Here is a 23,357-nt window from a genome sequence, read left to right as displayed (position 1 = left end):
TGGCCACGGTTGTCCGTGGAGGCCGTGTTCCACCAGATCTAAGCCCCCACAACGGATGAACGAACAACTAATTATCCGATATGGTGTAGTGGCCAACATGATGCCCTCTCATCTTCAGTGAGAGGTTAGGCATAGCCCCGAGTTCGATTCTCGGTTTCGGAAATCATTGTCAACGGTCGCCCGTTGCCTTTTTGCATCTTTCCCTCTATCGCTGTAGGGTGGTGGTCTTTAAATATTTTTTCTAAGGTTTTTTTTTTTTTTTTCCATACGTACATCTATTATGTTTGCTATATATACAATTTCATCGAACGAGGATAACAACAGTTGATTAAGTACGTCTTTCTATTGCGCGGTGCATAAAATTGAGTGTTGTGATTCTTGTTCTTTACGAGGTGACATCTCGCCCAACGGCACCTAACGTGGCAGGCCACCGCTCTTGGCTGTTCGAACCGCCGTTCTCTATCTCTGGGCGACGACATCTCGTTGCCCATTCGTTGATGTGTCCAACAGATTAGGCAAAGATCTCTTGAGAGTCGATTGGCAAGTTACAAAAGCCTGCGAGATAATTGGACAGCAGCCAAAAATACAAAACCCGTGGTGGGTGGAGAGAAAATATGCGTGTGACGGTTGACCCCAGTCTGCTTTTGTCACTCGCGTCCCGCTGACCGACCCATGCCAGAGTCGTCTATTCCGTCACTGACTGCATATTACTCACAATCGACAGACTCGACAAATTTTCCTCGGCCCGCAATCACTTGCAGCGGGTTGATCCGACCATTGCAGCTCAGAGAGGGGGTTCCGGTTGGTGCCAACCCGTTGTCGTGGGGCTTGGCTCGAGAAGGTGTGTGTCTGGTGCTAACCTACTGAGCCAACGGTAGATGGCTGCCGAGAGGTTGGACATGATATTTCTCAACCGGCCTGCCTCTTGTTGTAACGTCAGACGGCCATCGCAACGATTATCTCGTGTGGAGAGAGACAAACTTGGTTTTGACCAGTCGGGTACGGGGGAGAGCGCTGATGTGATTTGGGTGAGATGGTGTGAACCGGGCGCTGTGGTGCTTGGCAGAGGTTACACGACTGTCGATGGCGATGATGTCGGCCAAGTTGCTGAGACGGAGAAAGGAGCATAAAAGGAGGTTTGGGGAGGTGGTTTGCTGGCTTCGTTTGATGGATGTTGCATGATAACTCTCTCTCTCTCTCTCTTTCTGCTTTATGATATTCACCCTTCTCTGCTCGACAGCCGCACCCTTTGAATAAGAGACAATAAGTTAACATCATGGGCCTCCTCTCCTTCATCGGCTCCCCAGCCGTATTGATCCTCCCCACGGCAGTTCTCCTCTACTTCCTCGCCCTCTGGATCCTCTCAAGCAGAAGACCACCCAACTTCCCCCCCGGTCCCACCCCGGTCCCGATCCTCGGCAACGTCCACCAGATCCCACCCACAAAGCCCTTTATCAAGTTCCACGAGTGGGCACAAGCCTACGGCGACATTGTGGGCATCAAGGTCGGCGCTGAAAACTACGTCATCCTCTCGAGCGCCGAGCACGTCAGGGAACTCTTTGAGAAGCGCGGCGCGCTCTACTCGGACCGGCCGCAGCCGTACATCACGTCCAAGCTCATCAACCCGGGCACGATTCTGTTTATGAATAACGATCCTTCCATCAAGAAGACGCGCACGGCGCTGCGGAACCATTTGCTCGGCCCTGCCGAGCTGGGCCGCGTCGTGCCGGTCCAGGCGGCGCACGCGGCGCTGCTGATGAGGAGGATCCTGGAGGACCCGGGGGCGTTTCATACGCACTTGAGGCATTGGGCGTTGGCTACGCCGCTCTCTGTGGTGAGTGGGCAGAGGGTGGTGGAAGGGGAGGGCCGGACGGCGTCGACGGGGGCGTATTTTGCTACGCAGGATGTGTGGTTGCGGTTCCTTACGCCCGCGCAGGCGCCGCCGGTCGAGCTGTTCCCCGTGATGAAGTACCTCCCCGCGTTCGCGGCCGGGTGGAAGAGGGAGGCGGCGGCGCTGAAGGCGGGGATGAGGCGGACAATGTATCACATGCTCGAGGGCGCCCGGGCGCAGGCCGGCGAGATTGCGGGCGGGAGACGGGGCCGGGAGACGGAGTCGCTGATGGCTGGGATGATTCGGGACGGGGGGGAGGCGGGGGGAGGTGAGACGGCGGTCAAGGGGGCGCGGTTTGGGGACCACGAGCTTGCGGTTCTGGGGGCGGGGACGCTGGATGCTGCTGTTGATACGGTGATTGCGACGACGGGGACTTTGGTGCTCATTATGGGGGCGTATCCGGAGGTGCAGAGGAGGCTTCAGGAGGAGGTTGATGCTCTTTGGCCGGGGGAGGCGCCTGGGTTTGAGGATCTGGACAAGGCGAAGTATATGCGGGCATGTCTCACCGAGGTAAGCTTGCTCGTTTGTTTGTTCGTCTGTCGAGTTTGACGAGTCTTTTTTTTTCCTTTTGGGCGAGCAAGCTGACAAGAACAACCACGCAGGCCATGCGCTGGCGCAGCGCCGCGCCCTCGGGGGTGCCTCGCGTCCTCGCGAGGGAGGACGTCTACCGCGGCTTCACGTTTCCCCAGGGCACGACGTTTCTGCTCAACACGTACGGGATCCACAAGGACGAGAGGTGGTACGACCGGCCAGACGAGTTTGTGCCGGAGCGGTACCTGGCGAACCCGTGGGGCGTGCGGCCGGCGATGGCGGCGGCGGCGGCGCGGGACAAGAGGCACGCGACGTATAATTTCGGGGCCGGGCGGCGGATGTGTCCCGGGCTGGAATATGCCGAGAACCAGATTTTGATGACAATGGCCAAGTTGGCGTGGGAGTTTACTGTTGTTCCGGCCGCCGCCGAGGGGGTCGGCCGGCTGGATACGAGCATTGAGACTGGGTTTCATTCTGATCTTGTCATGGGGCCGGAGCGGTTCGAGGTGGATTTTGTGCCCAGGGGCGAGGAGAGGCGGAGGGCGATTTTGGAGGATGCGGAGAGGGCGGAGAAGGTTGTTGAGGCTTGGGTTGGTTAGAGCTGGGGGGGTTTTGTCTATGGGATTGAGGGTCATGTTCTTTGATGGAAGTCTTCGTGTTTTGTATCGTTGGAGGTCTCCTAGTATCTGTCATCATGCCGTTATGAACTCAACTTTCTAACAAGAAGAATCTCATGTTTGTCAAGCTTTATTGCGACTATCTGTAGGACAATATGGAAGCAATAACCTAGGGAACAGTGAACTGCGAGTTGAGTCGCTCACATTTGTCAATTCGGGTACGTCGTTCTATCTCATGCGAACAGATGACTTACATGACTTGATTGATGAGTAGTTTGAACGTAGTCAAGTAAATGGTATTAAGGTGATTATAAGTGAAGCTACCTTTGCATCTGTATGTCGTGTACACACTGACTTGAAGTGAATAAGGTTTCTTCGATTACATGCCTCGGGGGGGTATGGGAAAACCCACAATACGAACATTGAATCCATCAACGTCTGGGCAGCTGAGTTTCAAAACGCGGGGCTTACCGCTTAAGAAAAACGAATTTGATGAGAGTAATCATTCATATTACGTCCGGGAACTTCTTTGATGAAAACAATCCGAAAACTCACTGGTGATCTATTTGAATGTGACTACCTCACTCGAATGGGAATTGAAGGGGCGGTGTGGTTGGCCGAAATTAAGGCCCGAAAAGAATCATGACGATTCGACTTGTGAGCATTGAGCCTGAGCTCGCAAGGTTTTCAAGTAGAACTGATGCTTTCAGACCCATCTGAAGATGCCCGATCATGCGTTGCCGTGGACCCGGGACCCGGGCTCCTCGGCTTACCTGGGTGAGATGGACGGCTTGTGGGACGGCAGTCTTATGAATGCAGTTGAACTGATTCATTTGTGAACCAAGTTAAGGAAGACAACTTGGTCGTATTGAGTACGCGTATTTGGAACTTCGCGCCGAGCCATCCGGGCCTGCCAAGAGACTAGAGTTGGGCAGACCCCGATCTGGAAGAGCAGTAGCAACGGTGCCAAAAGATCCGCTGTCGACCATCGGTGTTCAAAGAAGCCTCCTCGGACCGGCCCGCTGACATTGCAGGAGACACAGGCATCATTTAGGGGTGTTGAACGGAGCCCGCAGCTTGCTGCTGCTGCTGCTGTTGCGCAGCTATACCCTCAGCCTCTGTGTGCTTGGCTGTGTCGCAAGGAAAACAAGGCCTGCGCTGCTGCGGCCGCGTGGATTTACTCGTTCGAGACGGCAATTCAATGTCGCATTGCCCATCTGATTGGTTGAATGGAGGCGCGGTGCAGCTTGAAATTAGATTAAATATTGTTAATGCGCCTCCACGGGTCGGCCAGCCCGAACCCGCCGCCATCGCGGCCCATCGGCAACGAGGCAGTGGACGATGGCAAGGTTCAGTTAGAATCGGTTCTTGTTTTGTTTTACGGAGTGTTTTTTTTTTTAGCAGTCTTTTCTTTGTCGCACTTTGCCGTGTATTCCGCGTCCGCCCTCCCAAAGGCCTCCCATTTGTAAGACGCCCAGCCTTTTCCCCTCCAATTATCCGTACTTCCCCTCCCACTTCCAAGATCTGACGCCCGATCTGACCGTCAAACGTGAACAACAAAATAACCCTCCCACTGTTCGCCATCCCGTTTCTTGTTGAGCCGGGAGCTAGCACAGCAGAAACTGGAACCCCAATTGGTCGCTTATCGGCGCTCACCTTACCCTTCCTCCCCTTCCCCCCCGCAAACCGACTTCACACACACATTAAAACCCCGTTTAATCCGCGCCGCGCCGTTGGGATATCGTAATGTCACAACCGGGATCCGACGAGGAAGGGAAGAGAAAGCGGGACAAAGTGGGAGAGTTTCTGTATGCGCGTCATTTTCATTCTATGCACTTTGCGCATCTACCCATTCCCCCCCCAGCCCTACGAGCACGGCTTCCAACCCCTCATCCCCTAGCCATCCTCTTCCCACACCGCCATGCTCCCTGTGAAGGCATTCAAAAAGGGCGCTTTCACTGACTCGACGACAGAAAGAAGAATTACACCAAGGGTGAACTCGCCTTAAAGCATGCCGTAGGCCTAGGCCAAACCCCCAATGTCATCCCCATCACACAGCCCGTCATCAATGGCTCCTCCCGCGTCGTCGAGGTCGGCTGGCACCCCGTCGGCGGCCTCGCCGGCAAATGGTTCGCCGAGGAGACGGGCCTGGGAAAGTTGATTACCGAGAAGATCAACAAGTATCCCGATCCCACCCAGCACTGGGCCGTCCTGGTCGGCGACTATGCCCACCAGCTGTGGATGGTGAGTCGTCGTCGTCGCATCTCACATGCTTGCCCCCCCACCCCCAATCATGACCCTAACTCACCCCGCCTAGGATGAGAGCTTTCACGTAATCTACACAAATGAGCGGTACAAGCGCGAAGAGTGGCGCACCTTCACCGTCGGTGCGACGACCTTCAACGACGACGCCATCCGTCGCGCGGGCGAGTACGTCATCCAAAGCATCAGGTCGCGGCACCCGGCCTACAACCTCATCACCAACAACTGCCAAACCTACGTCCTGGAGCTCCTCGACGCCGTAAAGGTCGACGGCCACAAGGACTTTGGCACCACCCTTGCCGTGTACGAGAGACTCTTTGGCGCCGGCAAGGTCATTGACCTCTTCGCGGACGAGCAGAAGCCGGAGCAGCAGAACCAGGTCCCCATGCTCGAGGCCCCGCCGCCGCCGCAAAGCTACGCTCTGCCGCCGTCTCCGGCCTCTCCGCCGCCGCCGCCGTCTGGACAACACCCGTATCCGCCGCAGTACCAGTACGCACTCCCTCCACTACCGCCGCCTCCGGGTCCTCCGGCGCCGGGTCCACCGCCACCGCCTCGTCCACCGGGTCCCCACCCGGGAACCGTGTCGCATGCTCAGCAGGTCATGAACGACAACACCACGCTGCTCGATACCCAGGAAGAGGCCAGCAAGTCGAGGGGGCTCAAGAAGGAAAAGGACAAGGAGAAGGAGCCCAAGAAGAGCTTCTTCTCACGGTTCACCCGGAAATGAGCAGGGTTCTTGGGGCGTCATGTGTGTTTTGCGTTTCTTCTCTTTCTCTTTTTCATAATCATACCCTTTTACGGCCTTTTTTTTTTGTTTTATTTTACACGCAGTCTGGAAGATCCGGCAACGATACACATAGAAGCATTAGGGAGGGGAGCGGCGTCTTGAGTGCTGGCGTAGGCCCTCAGAAAACATACCTAGGTGATCATTGTACATGGCCATTTTCTCAGCGCTTATTAAAGCATGTAATGAGCAACATGAACACCCTTGCCGATTATACCTCTTCCTCTCTCTGGCCCGACTTCGTGTCAACGTTTCACAATGCCTTTCTGCTTGGTTTTGTAGGTTTACCGTTTGCCAGGCTGGTCCAGCACCCTCTGCCTGGCCTGCCTAGGCTACTCCAGCTTACCCTCGATCTCTATCCCGGCATGGTGAGGCTATCGAGTCGGCATTGGTGGGACACGGGGGTAAAACTCACGAAAATTCAACTCTCAGCTGCGTGTCTCCAAAGTCTCGGGGAACTTGGGTAAAGTCATAGTCAAAAGCTAGGTCGTAAACGACACCAGGTTTATTCAGACTTCCATACATCCTCTTGACAGGAGTTTCGGCAGCTCCTGATTCGACTTCTACGCCTGGAACTCGGTGCTCGAGACGAACGGCGGAAATGAAGGCAGGTCTTTCTTGGCCGTGTACTGGTATTGTGTTTGGGTCTTGGCCTAGGTGGCTGATGACGGTGTGTTTGGCTCTGACTGCCGCTCAAAGACTAATACATACTCGTCACTCCTGCCACGGTATGAGTCGAGATACGGCGTCTATGTACAATGATTGAATGCAATTGTCATCAGCCCCAGTTCTTCGCGACTCCAAACCCGAAAATCCCGACGCAGTCCTATCATAGCAGTAACGAAGGACTTGAGCAGGGTCCGCTGAAACCCAGACTACGTTGAAAAACGGGACTTTGGAGACAGGGTCGTGGTTGACTATCAAACGATTTTGTGTCACGGACTAGTCCCACCTCCTGGGCCCATACTACTCAAGTGCAACCAAGCTACAAGTCCCTGACTTGTAGTTACGTTCATTTTAAGGAATAGCCTAGAAATTGGGCGAATAGCCCTGTTGGTAGGCGGGCTGGACTAGCCTTTCACAATCTGCAGATGACCAGCATCACATTCCTCAATCACGGATAAACCTGCAAGTTTCTTTCTGCAAATTCACAGACTCAGACATATGTCATTCTCGTTGAAGTGGGTTATCTGTGTATGTCCCTGGCGACCGCACTGAAGCCAGGCAGCGTTATAACTTTGCCAGCACACCACCTACAGAACCGTTCGCTCCCACCTGTGGTGTTTCCCTCGCTTGCGCATTCAACCTCCTCCACATGTCCTTTCGACGCTCATGACCTTGCATAAATCTCTCGAACCAGAACTTGTTAAAAGGCGGCAGCTCTCGGCCTTTGCCATCTGCCGTGGGTGGGCCAGCTAGTCTCCTCAACTCCTCAAAATATTCCTCAAAGTCTGGAAAGACGAGCGCGAATTTTGGGCCGTCGCCGCGTTTTGCAATGCGGTCTGCTTCCCAAGCGAGTTGGGCTTCCGTTGATGGGAGCCGGGAGGATGAGACGCGGCCGGCGAGCAGTCGGGCGGCGAGGACGGCTTGGTATTCAAAGATTTTGAACGTTAGACCTGCGTTGACGGCACCGACGAAGAGAATCGTGGGATCCGGGGTATAGATTGTGTGTAAGTAGAGATTTGGAATGCGGTTGTTGCGAGGAGTCGGGAGTGGCTTGGTGGCTTTGGTTGAAGAGTTGGATAACGGGGACGTGAAGAATGGGAGTGTCCAGGTGTATCCAGTACCGAAGATGATGTCGTCCACGTCAGACACGGATGACCCGTCTACAAAGTGGATGGTCCGAGTGGCCGGTTCGATGTGGGAGATGGAGGTAACCTTGTTGATCAGGGGGTGGTTGAAAGCCTCGTCACCAAAGTATCCGTTGAAAGTATGTCCCTTCACCACGGCATAAACAGGTGCTTGGGCCACCGAGGTCAGATCGTAGGCGATGTCTCCTGCCGAAACGGAGGCGCCGACTACCACGACCCTCTTTCCCTTGAACGCATCGTGACCTCGGAAGTGCTTGCTGTGAATTACGCTTCCGGGACGGTCTCTGGCAAACTTAGACAGACCGTCGATGAGGGGGATAAAAGGCACACTGTAATGCCCAGACGCAACGATCACGGCATCGAATCTCTCCTCCCACCAGTAATCAGTGTTCTCGCCATCTTTGCGTAATGTGAGCTTCCACTCCTCGTTGGAACCGCTTGCATCAGGCACCTTTTCAGCCCGTTCCACGGTGGTATTGTAACTAACAAAATCTCCGTAGCCCCTTCGGTCGACCAGAGAACGGACGTAGTCTTGGACTAGGGACCAGTGCCGAAAGGGTGTATCTTCTCCGTGGATGGATCTGGAGAGCTCTGACAGTTGAGTGGGGAATGGCTCCTGGGTGTACTGCATGGGGACGAAATCCACGTTGGTCTCGAGGTAAGGGTACACCGTGGATTCAGAATACCGTGGCGAGTGCAACTTTGGCAATTGAGCGGGGAGATTGGACGGGATTGACGACAGCGCAGGATCTGCCGTTCGTGAAGAGAGAAGGCCGAGCTCCTCTGGTTGGATGAGGGGCGGTGGGTTTTCTTCACCTAGCCTGTTGATGAAGGTGAGCACGGGATACCAAGTCAATATTGGGGGGCGACAGTGTGCGTAGAACGCGGAGAGGAGATGGGTTACGCATTTTTGAAATGAGGGTGCAAGGCAACAAGTATGAACTCACCAGCATCCTCCCGGAGCCTCACGACGCTCGAAGACCCTGATGATGTCGAACGCCTGCTCCTTCGCAAGAGCATCGATCGTGATGGCACCGGCCGGGCCAAGGCCGATGACCGCAACGCGCTTTGCGTGCTTCGCCTCTGATGTCATCTTCAGGAAAGTCTGGCCACAGGGCTCTGTGGTGTGGTGATAAGCCAAGGGAAAGTTTGTTTCTCAGGGCCCTGGATTTCACATGAGCTTCTAGCTGGTTTGTGAGGAAGAATTGAGAGCCCGTGTGGTTGAGGCAGTGGGATGATGAGTGAAATGTTTTCTCAAGTTCATCCGCTCTTCGGGTAACCGAGCTCGACAGATTCGGACGACGATGAACTAGCAGGACCCGAGGACGTGGAGGCGGATTAAGCTAAGGTAGACGTCGATTCAAATGCTAAATGAGACATTTCCAAAGGCTCATCTTTGACCAAGATGTAGCTTTCCGAAGTCGCTCTTCCGGTACCTATTGCAAAGCTCAAATCCCGACAAAAGAGAAGGCAAACTACTCGGGGTTTGTCTTGGCGCGATGGTGAAAGATGGCGTGCTCAGTAGAATGGCAATTGTAGCCATCGACCTGCAGGCCAAAAGTGGAGAATCTTCAACGGCATGTGCCTATCGGCCGGGTGTTGTAGCAAATCAGCCTCGCTTTACCGACATGGCATGCCGCTAGACTGAGGGTTGGGGTCGATTGCGTGATGCTCCCAAGACCGTGGCACCGAGAGGGGGGTCACAGCTCGTAGTACGCAAAGGTATGTCAACGGAGTGTTGAGGCAGGCCTTCCAGGCGAGTGAGCAATAAGCTCAGAGTAACGTAAAGCTAAGGATAGCGGGGAAGGAAGCTTATGAATTCCAAAGGCCGAAATGAGAGGCGTGATAAGACAGCTGCGCTTGAATGCATTTGAAAACTTGATCAGAACCCGTTCTTTGGGAAAAGAACCCATCGAACTCAAACTTGAGTCATCTTTTTTGCCTTGAGCATATTACAACATGGGTGAGCTGAAGCAGGAGAGCCTGCAGTCTGTCTATTCGCCCGGCCAGGTGACACCAGTCCCGGAGCCAGACTGGACTAAGTATGAGGAGGCTCGAGCTCGTCGAAAGTGAGTTGATACGTTGAACTTGTGACAGGGAAGGAAATCTCACTCAAAAAGTGATTCGCTGACATGTTATTTGGCAGAATCGACAGCTCGGTGCTTCCACTCTTGTACCTGGGCCTGCTCGTCTTTCAACTTGACCGCATGAACCTTGCCAGCGCCCTCACAGGCGGCTTTGCTAAAGATATCGGGGTCAATCAGGACACCATAAATCTTGGAAACCAGCTCATGTTTCTTGGGATCGTCGTATTGGAGATTCCGTCAAACATGCTTTTGCAAAAGGTGAGTGTTGTCTTCGTGTAGGCACGGAGGATCCCTCTGCTGACAGAATGACGATCAGATTGGCCCACGCAAGTACATCTCCGCTCAGGTCATTCTATTCGGCTTCGTCGCGACTATGCAAGTTTTCCTCGTAGACCGAAAGGGCTTCTTGGCTTCACGAATGATGCTTGGTCTTGCGGAGGCGGGATACATACCAGGGGCTTGCTATACGCTTTCCACCTGGTACACGAAAAAGGAGCTAGCCAAGCGCATTGCAATCTTGTCAGTGCCAACGAGATAGATGAAGGGTGCGGTTTCTTACTCCTCGCAGCTTCTTCGGGATGTTTAGTGGGAATGCCCTGAGTCCTATACTGGCATCGGGTATCTTGAAGCTCGAAAACGAGCGCGGTCTGCGTGGTTGGCAGTGGCTTTTCCTGAGTACGCGAACGATTCCTACTGATTTGAATGTATATAGTTTTGCTAATATCGGGTTAGTCGAGGGTGTTTTTACCATTTTCGTTGGGCTTTCGCTGCTCTTCCTCCTACCGGGGTCCCCCGACACCCCTGATCCGCTGTTGAGCCCCGGCCTGATCCGGTTCAAAGACTCGGAGAAGAACATTATCCAAAGACGCCTAGAGGTTGATGATAAAGAGAGACGAGGAGGTGCTCAGGGAATGCGAATTCCTCTCAAGCTCGTGTGGAAGACCGTTCTACATTGGAAGCGCTGGCCGCACTTCCTAAGCAGCTTTGCTGTCTTCTCCACCTGGAGCCCTCTTACCACTTACACACCTACCATCATAATGTAAGCGTTGGACATATTTCCTTGGCCCGTCACGATATTGAATAGTCTTCCACTCACTTCGCTGCACCAGGAATCTCGGCTTCAACCGCATCCAAGCCAATGCACTTGCTGCGGTGGGCGCGTCACTCGCTTTGGTCGTTGTGTTTATTTTTGCCTATATCAGCGATAAAACAAACAAGCGTGGCTTCTCAGTCATCGGGGCCCAGTTCTGCTATCTTATTGTCTTAATCGTTGCGCGTACGGCACATCCTCATGTCGGCAAGTGGTCGCGCTGGGGGCTCTGGACTGCTGTGAATAGCTTCGCGGTTGGGTACCATCCTGTCAATAACTCGTGGGTACAACTCAATTGCCGGGAACCAGGCGAGAGAAGTATTAGTATTGCGTACGTTGAAAACTTATCTAGCATGACATTTGATTCTAGGAATGCTGATGTCAAATAGGATGTGGGTGATGCTCTCTATCAGCGGATTGATGGTGGGCACGCAGTACTATCGTGGGAACGATGCGCCTTTGTAAGTAATTCAAGCTACTAACACCAGCGAGAGCCTAGTTCCTTGTTATTCGCTAACTCATGTAGCTATCAAACGGGACTGAGAACACAAATCATCATGGTTTCAGTGGGCATCGCATTTGCGATACTCCAAGTGGTAATTTACAAAATTCACAACAAACGGGTAGCTGATGGAAAGCACAAATCCCGTGATGATGAAGCCCCACGGATTTATGTGACATAGGTAGAATACAAAAACTTCGTTTGGGGGGGCTGGTGCTAGTGGGCTTTGAAGTTGTAGAAGAAGCCAATTCTTAATTTGGAAAAAAATCATCATTTCGGTCCAAAATGACTGAGCGGATATTACAGACTCAACTGAAAGACTCTCGGAGCTCGTATCTAACACCCTCCAAGAATGAATATGGATACCACTAGGGGTAACGTGCTCTGTAGAAGAACTCAAAAAGCTGGATTTTCTGAATTCTCAACGCTGGACTTGGTAGTTTCCATCAGACACAGCACGCCCTTAGGTTCCGCATGGGCATGTGCAAGCCCGATGGGAATTACAAGAATGTGGAGAGCTGGAACCTTTCCGCCTATCTCAGGGGAGGTCGACCTCCGGATGCGGGGGAACGACATGGAGAAATGACCAGTCTAAACAATTCAGCTTACCATGAGACAGTTCTCTCTTTCCAGTAACCATATCAGGAAGAGCTGTGACGCCTTTTTCGACTCCAACTGGTTCCCCTCGACGCCTTTGAGGACCGACCTCCTCTGACCTGGCGTCAGGACCACAACTACATTTACTCCAACTTTAATCCCCTTTAACTACATTTGCTACATTCACTCATTTATGAATCTCACATATGAGGCGATTATAATGTCCGTTGAGGGAGCCAATTGACTATGCTAGGCAAAGCCGCATCGGACCGTTTGCTCCATAAGACGAATACGTCGCAAGAAAATCTCTTGTCCATCTATCGAGCTGGCTACTTTCCGGCATTGACTTATTGGTTGTCACCCTGTCGCCCAAAACTTCCTCCTAGTGAATCATCCTCAGGTAAAGGCTTGGTATTCCCCGGGAAAGGGTGGGGGGAGGGGGAAGAAGGCATTTCACGTCATGGCCAATGTTGTACCGATGACTTGGTTTTATCTCTAAGTGAAAGGGTACAGTCCTTCTCAAGAACCTGCCCTTCGAAATTGCCAACTCTTAGCCACCTTCCTCAGGCCATCATTACCTGTCACAAGAAGGACGCAATTAATTGCGGGCAGCAATCGACGCCACATGTACCACGACATTGCCTGAGCCGTTTTCCCGAGTTCCACATTCAACGAGACCATCCACAATACTCTCAAAGCACCTAGGGGTAATAAAATTAGCTTTCAGTGAGACCGCGAGAGAAAAGCTCAGGCTGTGCCTTGTTTACAGGCTCTCCAAGTTAAGCTTTTCTTCATAACCCTCAGACCAATCATTAGTCAGCGCTCCCCCGTATCCAATTGATTAGCCACTTTCAATCCATGTCTACATCATTTATTTCAGTCTCAAAAGTCATGTTCAATCTCAAAACCGAATCCGAGGTTATCCAGAGTCTTAGCAAAGCGTCCTCAGTGAAAAGCCAAGACTCAAGTCTTGCTTTTCGAGTCTCTTGACTTAGTAGCTTAGACGACAAGGACAAGGCAAACATGTCGCTTAGAGAGCGTGAGTACCGAAACTGGTGGTATAGTATATCACAGTGCTGTTCATCGTACGGCTGGATCGGTGACAAAGAATCAAGTGGGATTTGTATTTGGTTCTGCGTGATCAGTACAAGTAGGAGATTGGCGCCGCTGCCCGGAAATCCTTTGCTGGCTGGAAATGGGGCCCAGAGCCGTCGATCAGTTGCCTCCACCTGATTCTGACTCGGTGATCGTCTTGAACTTCAAGTCCGACAGGAACACGAAACCCGTCCGAGTTCTATAAAGCGTGACTACCACCAACCGTGGCCAACAAGGCTCGGCACGTCTCTACACACTCACCGGATAACTACCAAAGACTTCTACCTACAACCGGTACATCCCTCCTTCAATAACACACTTCTCTCCAAACTCCAAACTTCCGCCAAAATGGTCGCCCCCGCCGTCTCTTCCGCCGTCCCCTACGTCCCACCAAACATCTGCTGCTCCTCCTTCGCCGGCCACACCTGCACAAAGGACCAGTACGACTACCACCGCCAAGACGTGATTTTAAACCAAATAATAAACGTCTTCGGCAAAGAATGCGTCCGCAAAGGCGCCGGCCCCGGTGCCTGGACCCCCAATAAGAACTGGTCCGAGTGGTACGCCTGCGAGGTGTGGACGGGTCCCGAGCAGCGTCAAATCGAGGTCGGGGAGTGTACCCTCTACTGCGGCACGTCGGATGATTTTAAGGATGGGCCTTGTGTTTAAAAGTCTTCTCTAACATTGATGATGAGTTTTGTTGGCGGTCTTTGAGGGTTCTTGAACTTGGGCTGACTGGTTCCATAATATGATAAATGCAAAAGATGCGCATACCAATTGCTTATTATGACCTACCAATTGCTTCATGTAGCACAGATAATGGCGACAATGGAAATAAACTGCTCTCAGGGCTAATGTCATGTTGGTCATTGTAAGCTGGACATGCGCCAGTCATTCCAGTAGTACATATGCGTAATGGGTCTTGCTCTAGAAGCTTGATCCTCCGGACAGTCTGATTTATTCAAGTGAGCCCCCGGTAGCTGTATGTAGACTTTTGTCGTGGACAAAGCCTGTTGTCACAGCCGCACCGCTTTCTTCAATATTATCATCCTCGCTCATCGCTCATTTCAAATATCGCTGTCCGCATGGCCTCCATCCTATTCTGTCATCCATTGCCCTGAGAATCCTCCGCAGGTGTCACCTCGTTCTTCTCCTGCCTCGATTTGCGCTCTTCTCGACAGACGAGTCCACTGAAACTCAGTCCAGAAACGAATGCGTGAGCCTGCATCGAACCATACTGGTTGAGTCAGAGAAGAATAATGTCTCTGTGTTGGTAAGAATTGCACTTACGGCCTTGCCTCGCTGATCTTCCACTGTGAATGCCAAACTCTTCGCCAGCCAACAATCATGCCGCAATGCTAGGGGGCTGCATAACATTCTCACAACCGTAGCTCTGGTTCCAAGAAGATAGTACGAGCGAGAATGCTTCAAGAACTAGCGCAAGGCTATGGGTAATGTGAGGCCAAACATCACTTCCGGATGTGTGCACTAACAAGCCAATGAGGCAAAACAAGGCAGACCAAAAGTTCACTTGGCACACAATCAGGAGAAAATTCTGGCATCGACACGAATACAAACGTTCCGCTGTGTTGAAACACTGTCCAAGTGCAATATTAATCGTGGGTACGGCGAAGCATATGCTCCTAAGAGCGCTGACGGAGCCGAAGACGCACATATTTGTGACGCCGACGTCGTGGCGGTCGCGGGTCTCATTGCGGTAGAGCCCAATGATGTCGAATACTAACAGTATAATCGAAATAAAAATCCAGAGAACGACAGCGAGCCGAGCGCACCACATGTGAGTCTTGACGGTTATTCCCGCCACCCGTGGGATTTCGCCCGATACTGCTGTGGGTGTGTCCGGTGCTGCGAGTGCGCCCGGATTTCCTGCCGCCATGTCCTGTAATTCGTATTGAGGAGGGGATGAATGATTATTGGAAGACATGTTGGAGAGGTGCTGGAGATTTTTGGTACGACTGCAAAGGACTGGGTATTGTAGAAACCTGGACGGAGGCTACTGGTCGAGTAGAACGAGGCCCTGAGGCTGACAATATCCTGTGAAGTTTCTTTGAAATGAATGAAGTGGTATTGTACCAAGAAAAACAAACGAAAGTTTTGTTGCGACTATTGTCGGGTGTAGTTGGGAAGTCAAGCCACGGAGGTCGGAGGTCGGAGGTCAGTCAGAGTTCATCTCAATAGGGATGGGCAGGTCCTCGAAAGGCTTGTTGCCGTCTAGGGCAGGAAATGCCATTTGTTGATTCTTCCTAGTTGGCATTCCTAGCCCGTTGATTCTTGCCGAAAGAGCATTTTTCTTGACGACGAAGATGGCTTTTGCCTCTCCATGGAAGGTACTCCTGGTTTGAGAAGGCAAGGCAGGTATCGTTCTGCCTCATGTAACCTGGCACGTTTCATCAACATCATCACCGTTAATGACTGTACCCTTGGCTTCTTGTAATCTCTTGCCAGTGGTCCTCCCTGAGCCGTTGAGCCGATATCCACTGCTCTTCCTCAAGTCACCGCAGGTTACTCAACCATGGCTGAAGGTATGTCTTCCACCTGCTTCATCATTGAGAGCAAATGGTCGTCAAGTGGTTGATTGTTCGTGAGAATCATCACCATTGATTGGCATCACAAAGCCACACCGGAACTCCGTTTTCCGCATGATCATCCAGCCAAAACACGCATCACATGAGCCCGCCACATTCTGGCCTCTCACAGAGAAAGCTCACCCATATTCTCGACAACGCCCTCCTCACTTTTTCTCCGTCTCACGACCCTCTTCCTTAAAAAATGTTTTCTCTTCTCCCCACTCTCCTCCATAGTCCTCGTGACCTTCGTCTCCCTCCTTTCTTTCTCCGCCATCACATCTGTCCTCCTCCTCCTCTCGTCCAGAACCTTCCACCTCTCCACTAGCACCTCGTCCCCCTTCTTGACGCTACTTGGTCGCGTTGCGCTTCTCAACCTCCTTCATGGCCAAACCCTCCTCCTCGGCCATTGGCTTCTCCAGCGCCCTCAGCTTCGCATTCTTCGCGTGCTCCGCCTTGATGCGCCCCAAACTCGTCTTCAGGGGCTGCGGCGCCCCCATGAACGTAATGCGAGTCTTCTATCTTGCCGGAAATATTTCCAGGAACGAAGTATTCAGGTCGCTCAGCTCAGCCCAGCCACCTCCAGCTCGCCATAGTGTAAATCAACCTATCTACTAGCTGTTGACATGGAAAAAGTCCCGAGCCGGCCCGAAAGAACCGATCCCTCAGGATCCGGCGCATTTGTAGGCAAAAATTGGTCGTGAAACCCTTATAGAGCTTCATGCCCTCCCCGTGGAACTGCACCTCCCGCGACGCCCCGACATGGACGGTGTCTCTCTCTATCCGTGGGCAGGCGGAAGTCGCCCCTGTATTCATCGTTGCACGCAGTGTTATCTGCAAAATGCATGCTGCAGGGTCGATGGAGGTGGGGGGATGGTCGCGGCGGAAAGTCAAGTGGAAGGGAATGGGACATGTTTACTGAGACCGAACGCGCCGGTGCTTGTAAACGGCGCCGCCGTTGGAGTCTGACGTTCACCTACCTACATTGCTACCATACGTCACCCACGTCAAAGGACCTTTATTGCGACCAGAGATGGCCCGAAATGAGGTATGAAAGGGCAGGGCAAAAATGTTGGATTAGGCTCGCTACGTAGCTTCTCGAGACTTCAAGTCATGACGGTCGTGTTCAATCAATACGGAAAGACAATGTTCCCCGGCGCCAGAAACTCCGATCCACAGCATTCCATGTCCTGTCCCCGGCATTGGCGTGTTTTCAAAAGATTTCCGTGTACCTCATCTCCGAAGCAGTTGGATGTTTCCTTCCTTCAAGCCTGGGCAACGGTGTCGCGAACAATCTTGTTGCAGTCGACAGGGTTCTCAAAGACGAACCAATCGTCGCGAGGAATGTTCTTGAACGCCTTTTCGAAGCGCTCCGGCTCGTTCTTGGCGGCGATGCCGATGGCTGCAATGTCGGTGACCTTGCGGATCAAGATGAGCTTGACCCAGCCCTTGAATTCGCGGTAGCTGCATAAAACGGTTAGCAATCCAATGTCATTGCCAATGCAATCGCGGGGAAAGCCTCTGAGCGAGGCAAGGCAACCACTACGCACATGTCTCCATACGCCTCGGGGTCGGATTGCGTAGAGTCGCCAATGAGGATGAACTTCCGCTTGGGGAGCCAGTCGTGCACCTTGTTCATCCGCTTCACCTTGTACTGCTCTGTCGCCACCGTCAGCGCCGACAGCAGGCCCGCGACCGTCTTCCAGCTCGAGTCGCGGAGGATGATGGTCCCCGGCGGGTAGTATTTGTCGCGGAACTCCCTCAGGAACGGGTACAGGTTGTAGGGTGACGCCGAGAGGTAGAACCACGGCGATTCCTGCGGCAGGAGTGCGGCAATGTTCCTGTACAGCTCCGGCATGCCCTCGATTGGCCTTGGTTCATTCACAAACGTCTCGCGGAGGATGCCGATGGGGTCGCTCGTCTGCGTCAACTTGATCGTGTCGTCGATATCTGTGTGTTGTCGTGTGAGTGAATCGCAAACTTCTGGAATGATGATGATTTCTCATCGTTGCGTAATTACCTGAAATGACTGCCCAGCCTTCTGGAGCAGCAAAGAAAGTCTTCATCTCCAACAGCGCTGTCGCGCCCCGCGGCACCGCCGCACTTGACGTAACCGTCGAACCGGTAGGCTGATCGTGGATCTTGAGCGTGTCCGTAGTGATGCCATTCGATCCCGAAGGACCCAGCTTGAGCTCCTTCTTCTGTTGCACAACGCGGAGGTGCCGCGCCGGCTGCACGTCCCAGAGGAAAGGCATGATCCTCTCCTCAATCGTCTTACGCTCCTCGGCATCGTCCGCGAGCCCAAGCTTCTCGGCGACGCCCTGCACAATGTCGACGACGGTGCATTTCGGTTCCTTTTCAAAGATTGCGGCGACGAACTCGGCCTGCCAGCTGCTCAGGCGGGACGGCTTGTACGCCGTGTTGTCGAGAAGCCAAACAATATCGTCATCTGTCACCGGCCTGCCCCAGGGGTTGTAGCTGCCGAGGTGCGACAGGATGCCGCTGGCGGTCACGAAGGCCGACTGTAGCGTCGGCAGCTTTGGGTTGGGGAGCTGTGCCTCGATCTCGTCGAAGCGACGTTCTTTGCGTGTCTGCTTCTGCATCTCGTCTGCGAATGCCGCGGGGGTGTTGCTATCGTCTTTGGCCGCCATGATTGCAGATTTCCGCGTTGCCTTGCAGTCTTTATAGGGTTGCCTCTCTCGGAGGTGTGTTTCGCCTCCCTACGAGAGGTGGGCGGTCACTTGGTCGGCGGTCTGAGCAATGTGACTCGAAGAAGGATATTCCTGGTGCCTTGGCGGCGAAGTGGTTGGTAGGCTGATGGTTCAAGGCTGAAAGGCAAAAGTGTCTGGAGGGGAGCTGTTCCTAGCTGACGGGAAATGGTGGAGGAGGGTGGGACATATTAGGGTAGGCGACCAGATGAATGGGCGTAGGCAGTACGGGGTAATCGGCGCATGTCTCAGCTGGTCGAAGATGTGCTGGGAGTAAGCACATGTAGCAGGTAGGAGCTTTCAGCTACGGCAGCCATGAGCCGTTGGTGTCGGCGAGGGGGGGCAAGGCGAACCGATCCAAAGCATCATGTCAGAGCTAGAGGCGCTGGCTGCATCGTCTGTGTGGGAGGTGTCCGTGACATGGTTTAGGGCGAGCTGTGACAGGTCAGTCCATCAGATGGCCACTGGCAAACTGCCCAAATTGGTCGCAGCGAAGCCTTGGCTCAACATGCGCCTTCGGGACCCCGTGTGACCGCCAGACGTAAATTACACCGGCAAGCCCAGGTAAGCCAGGCTATGACGATGGACGGATCTGCTGTACCTGTAGGCGAAGGTGTGTCGGAGGCGTAGGAAGTGTGGAGTGGAGGGAAGGAGGGATTAGATGTGGATGGTTGGGGGACTTGGGTGCTTGGGACGGGGGGAGGGGCCATCGTCGCACCGCGGCGTGGCATTCGAAGAGGAAAGGTCGCAGGTGGGGCGGGAGGCATCCGGGACTCGTTCGCCTGTCTGCCCTCCCTCATCTGGGTACCTTAAGCACGGTAAGGTACCGCTGCGGCCCGGTCGCACGGTTCGCCAGCCATTCAAAAGGCATGATCCGAAAATATCCCGATGGCACGTGTTCATGTCACTCGCTTGGGATATTAGGTATTTTCGAGATCAACTCAGATACTAGGAATTACGTGGCAGCAATCCTCTGCAATCAAAAACCGTGGTAAACTAGACCACCCCATCACCGACCATAACAAGCTTGAAACACGTCACCAAAAAGCTCATCTGGCAAAAGAAATGTCCCTGGCAAGGCTCGAACTTGCGACCTTTGGATGTCCCTAGGTGATCTAGAGTCATATGTACATGATATGAGACCAACGCTCTACCGACTGAGCCACAGAGACCAGCTGGTGTGGCTGAAAAGTCCTCGCAAAGCTTTAAGTAGAGCGAGAACATGCCAGGACTGGACAATTTGGCCGTTGTCACTCAACCGATCGCTTTTTACCTTGACTTTGCTGTCCTCAAAACGATACTTGCTCATGGCCATTTCAAAAATTTCCCTGTATATGCTGTCGTCTGTGTTGCGGCCTTTGATATCTCGCCTGGACTGATCGGACTTACCGGAGCAACCATTTGTCAGATCGTCAAACAGTAGGCTACTGATAGGCTATGGCATCGCCACAAGCACACTCTTTCCCATGAATCAGGCTACTGTGAATCAGATTATAAATTCAGATTACATTGAATGTAGTATATTAGACTGGGTAATCTCACTGGTGCTTGGCATTTGCTTCTTGCCATCTCATCAATGTCTACAGAAACCTCAACCGTCACCGCAAAAATGTCCTCTAGCTTCAAAAGCTCCTTCTCCATTACTCACATTACCACCGCCTCGGCCATCCTCCACATAAATGGCATCAATTTTCTCACGGATCCAGTCTTCTCCCCAGCCGGTACCGAGTGGGATATGGGCTTGACCGTGCTCAGAAACACGAAAGGCCCAGCCCTACAACTGGATGACCTACCCGTCATCGACGCCATCCTTCTCAGCCACGAAAACCATCCCGATAACCTGGACGAACTTGGGCGACGTCTCCTCGACGGTCGCAGAGTCCTGACGACAGAAGATGGAGCCCGTAAACTTGCACCACGTCCCGGAGTCGCCGCCCTCAGGCCCCGGGAAACTACAAAACTCCGGGTTGGAGGAGAGGAGTTCGAGGTGACTGGAGTACCATGTCAGCACCTCCCGGGTGGAGAGGTCACGGGCTTTTTATTGAGGGCAGCGTCTTTCGGAGAAACAAACGGCTTGCCAAACGTCATTTACATTTCTGGCGACACAGTCTACCTCGAAGAGATCCCGAGATTGCTGGGAGACTACCATATTTCCGTTGCTATCGTCAATGTTGGTGCGGTAGAGGTCGCAATCTCCGATCCTCCCTTGTTGGTCACCATGGACGGGAAACAAGCGGCGCGGCTGTTCCTCGAGATTGGCGCAGATGTTCTGGTGCCGATGCATTACGAGTCCTGGGCACACTTTGCGGAAAACGGTGACCAACTAAGGGCCGTTTTTGAAGAGGAGGGCATTGCGGACAAGGTGCAATGGCTGGAGCCAGGAGTTGAGACAAAGATATTCTAAGTAATTATCAGCTTTATTCACTACTATACCACATTCAAAGTTCTTCCTTCCGTGTGGTTGGAGATGACGGCTTCCTCCAAAGGTAGCTAATCTAATGCTATGAATACATGTCCATGGAGTTGGGTATCAACGCCAAAAGCTCTCCTCTCTGGCTACTCTCTAGAATTCCACGTTATGCGCGTCTCCACATGCGTCAAGGCTACTCTTTATGATCATTGTTCACCTTTGAAGGCGTGATACCGGTTCCAGAGTCGACAACGCCGTGCCCCATGTGTGCCGAGCGGACAAGAGAAGGGTTCTCAGCCTTGAGCTTGGCAAACTCCTTCTCAGCCTCCCATGCCCAGATGCTCTCGCTAGCAAAGACAAGATCCATCTCTTCCAAAGTACGTTGATTCGATTCAGGGTACAGAGCCCAGACGATGACGAGGGAGAAAAAGTTTACAGCGCCGAAAAGGTACAGCGTCTTTTCGTTGAGCTTCTCAAAGATTGTGGGGAGGAGAAGCACCTGTAAATGGTCTTAGTCGTTGACACACATAATGCCAAGGGTGACTAGCAGTCGTGCACTCACCGTCCACCCGTTTCCAATGGACCATCCAACCACGCCCCAAGCGTTACCCTTGGCACGCACTTGTAGAGGAAAGATTTCTGCGGGATATAACCAGGGGACCGAAAGCCATGTCGCACCTGCAAAGTGGGCAATTAGTCGGCTACCCAGGTGCAATTATGGATCGGACGCCGCCCTCTGCCATTCAATACTTCACCGGGCTTGTAACAAAATAATAACCAGTACGACATACCAAAAACTGCGGTGTAAAGAAAGACGAAAAAGGTTGCGGCACCGCCTAGTCCAGAACGGCTACCAGGATCAGCGTTGAGAGTTGCTCTTGCTAAGCCTCCGGCGCAGAACATGCATATCCCTTGTGCAATAGCACCCCAATACAGAGTCCAGCGTCGGCCGATGCGGTCAATGGTAAACACGCATATCAAGGTTGCAAACTAGAAAATGTCAACATTGCCAACTTCGAGCACATGATAGAAGAAGACGATTTTATTTACCATGTACGTGATATTATTCACGCCACTGACCCAAAGGCGCTGCTCCGAACTGATGCCGGCAATCGAGAAGATTGTAGGACCGTAGATTGTAATTCCCGCAATGCCCACCCACTCCTGGAGAATCTGGAGCCAGATGACAAGCTGTACTCGACGGCCCGTGTGCAGTTTGCCCGAGCCCAGGCCAAAGAGCATGGCAAAGTAAGTCTGCTGCTTGGCGGTGTCGTGCTCCAGGTTTCTAACGTTGATGATATCCTGGAGCTCTGCCTCTGCGGCCTCGCCGTCTTCACCTTCGGTTCCGCGAAGTCTGCCCAGGACGAATCTGGCCTCCTCTTCTCGACCGACTTTGACGAGCCATCGCGGGGACTCTGGCATGAACCAAATCATGATGAATAGAGCGATGAGAGGCACGATTTGGAAAGCGACGGGAAATCTCCAGATAAAGGATGATGTGGGGTCTTTGTATTTTGACGTGCCGCTATCGCCAGGTTAGATGTCGAGAGTCTTGCTTTGGGGCTGTGACACGACTCACAATTGTAGCCAGTATGCGACGACAACGCCAAATATATTGAGAGTAAACTCCATAGCCACGAACTTGCCTCTGGAGGTGTGAGAAGCAATTTCTGTTGCCCAAACCGGGGTAATGGCGTTCAACATCCCGGTGCCAAAGCCGTTCAAGACTCGTGCTATTCCTTCAGGTCAATATTATCCTGGCCTCACATTGTAAGGCTGGGTAAGGTAGCTGCAGGTACATGTACGTACCACAAAACATCCAATTCGCATTCTGCGCAGCGGATTGAAGAGCCGCGGTGCAAATCGACCAAATGCAGGCAACGGCGATGGTCTTGAGGCGACCATATCGATCACCAAACCACCCACCCACCAAGCATCCTACCAAGGTTCCGGGAAGGTAGTAAACGGCAACCTGACCCAGTATGAGACGGACAGCATTTGATTACTGTAGTGATTCACTTACGATGCCTCCTTGTAACAATGGTTTATCCACGATAACAATCCTTTCTGCATCGTCCCAGTGGCCGAATCCCATGAGTTCAGCATAATCCCGTGCGGTGTTGACGCCACCCATCAGCCCTTGGTCGTATCCGAAGAAGAAGATGGATATGCCGGCGACTAAGCACACTGTGTTGAGCAGTGAGCTCTTGTAGAGCCGGTTGGCGACATTGTATTTCGCAAGAAAACTAGTAGGACTCGACATTTTGGCCAGTTGTCTCATTTAGTATACTGTGCAGGTCGAAGTAGCATTGTTTTTGCTCATGCCGTTGGACTGCTTCGATGCCTAGAAGAGAAGGTCAGCAGAGGCAAGGGAAAGTTTGATTTTC

General features: G+C 52.8%; 9 protein-coding genes across 9 annotated transcripts; 5 read left to right on the top strand and 4 right to left on the bottom strand.

Annotated features, from left to right (window-relative positions):
- Positions 1 to 1,276: 1,276 nt before the first annotated feature.
- CORC01_01480 (cytochrome P450) lies at positions 1,277 to 3,021 on the top strand (the record flags this gene model as incomplete). Its single annotated transcript, XM_022613135.1, has 2 exons — positions 1,277 to 2,401; positions 2,494 to 3,021. 2 exons carry the CDS (start codon positions 1,277 to 1,279, stop codon positions 3,019 to 3,021), a joined length of 1,653 nt encoding a protein of 550 aa, XP_022480234.1.
- Positions 3,022 to 4,785: 1,764 nt separating this feature from the next.
- Positions 4,786 to 6,028, top strand: CORC01_01479 (uncharacterized protein; the record flags this gene model as incomplete). The annotated part of the gene is made up of 3 exons (XM_022613134.1): positions 4,786 to 4,847; positions 5,013 to 5,283; positions 5,357 to 6,028. The coding sequence occupies 3 exons, from the start codon at positions 4,786 to 4,788 to the stop codon at positions 6,026 to 6,028; spliced, it is 1,005 nt and encodes a 334-aa protein (XP_022480233.1).
- Positions 6,029 to 7,315: 1,287 nt separating this feature from the next.
- CORC01_01478 (thiol-specific monooxygenase) lies at positions 7,316 to 8,989 on the bottom strand (the record flags this gene model as incomplete). The annotated part of the gene is made up of 2 exons (XM_022613133.1): positions 7,316 to 8,717; positions 8,844 to 8,989. 2 exons carry the CDS (start codon positions 8,987 to 8,989, stop codon positions 7,316 to 7,318), a joined length of 1,548 nt encoding a protein of 515 aa, XP_022480232.1.
- An 866-nt stretch (positions 8,990 to 9,855) lies between these two features.
- On the top strand, positions 9,856 to 11,756 carry CORC01_01477 (inner membrane transporter yfaV; the record flags this gene model as incomplete). Its single annotated transcript, XM_022613132.1, has 8 exons — positions 9,856 to 9,965; positions 10,043 to 10,241; positions 10,300 to 10,502; positions 10,552 to 10,658; positions 10,716 to 11,022; positions 11,093 to 11,404; positions 11,463 to 11,534; positions 11,600 to 11,756. 8 exons carry the CDS (start codon positions 9,856 to 9,858, stop codon positions 11,754 to 11,756), a joined length of 1,467 nt encoding a protein of 488 aa, XP_022480231.1.
- Positions 11,757 to 13,615: 1,859 nt separating this feature from the next.
- On the top strand, positions 13,616 to 13,936 carry CORC01_01476 (uncharacterized protein; the record flags this gene model as incomplete). The annotated part of the gene is made up of 1 exon (XM_022613131.1): positions 13,616 to 13,936. One exon carries the CDS (start codon positions 13,616 to 13,618, stop codon positions 13,934 to 13,936), a length of 321 nt encoding a protein of 106 aa, XP_022480230.1.
- Positions 13,937 to 16,202: 2,266 nt separating this feature from the next.
- On the bottom strand, positions 16,203 to 16,533 carry CORC01_01475 (uncharacterized protein; the record flags this gene model as incomplete). Its single annotated transcript, XM_022613130.1, has 2 exons — positions 16,203 to 16,337; positions 16,468 to 16,533. The coding sequence occupies 2 exons, from the start codon at positions 16,531 to 16,533 to the stop codon at positions 16,203 to 16,205; spliced, it is 201 nt and encodes a 66-aa protein (XP_022480229.1).
- Positions 16,534 to 17,117: 584 nt separating this feature from the next.
- Positions 17,118 to 18,503, bottom strand: CORC01_01474 (uncharacterized protein; the record flags this gene model as incomplete). The annotated part of the gene is made up of 3 exons (XM_022613129.1): positions 17,118 to 17,316; positions 17,403 to 17,802; positions 17,873 to 18,503. The coding sequence occupies 3 exons, from the start codon at positions 18,501 to 18,503 to the stop codon at positions 17,118 to 17,120; spliced, it is 1,230 nt and encodes a 409-aa protein (XP_022480228.1).
- Positions 18,504 to 20,169: 1,666 nt separating this feature from the next.
- CORC01_01473 (uncharacterized protein) lies at positions 20,170 to 20,964 on the top strand (the record flags this gene model as incomplete). The annotated part of the gene is made up of 1 exon (XM_022613128.1): positions 20,170 to 20,964. One exon carries the CDS (start codon positions 20,170 to 20,172, stop codon positions 20,962 to 20,964), a length of 795 nt encoding a protein of 264 aa, XP_022480227.1.
- Positions 20,965 to 21,163: 199 nt separating this feature from the next.
- On the bottom strand, positions 21,164 to 23,233 carry CORC01_01472 (uncharacterized protein; the record flags this gene model as incomplete). The annotated part of the gene is made up of 7 exons (XM_022613127.1): positions 21,164 to 21,469; positions 21,533 to 21,648; positions 21,762 to 21,960; positions 22,021 to 22,495; positions 22,550 to 22,703; positions 22,780 to 22,942; positions 22,994 to 23,233. 7 exons carry the CDS (start codon positions 23,231 to 23,233, stop codon positions 21,164 to 21,166), a joined length of 1,653 nt encoding a protein of 550 aa, XP_022480226.1.
- Positions 23,234 to 23,357: the final 124 nt, after the last annotated feature.

Source organism: Colletotrichum orchidophilum (genome assembly GCF_001831195.1).
Source record: "Colletotrichum orchidophilum strain IMI 309357 chromosome Unknown Scaffold_8.1, whole genome shotgun sequence".
NCBI lineage: Eukaryota > Fungi > Ascomycota > Sordariomycetes > Glomerellales > Glomerellaceae > Colletotrichum > Colletotrichum orchidophilum.
The sequence above is the reverse complement of the archived record's forward strand: the minus strand, read 5'-3'. Positions and strand labels throughout refer to the sequence as shown.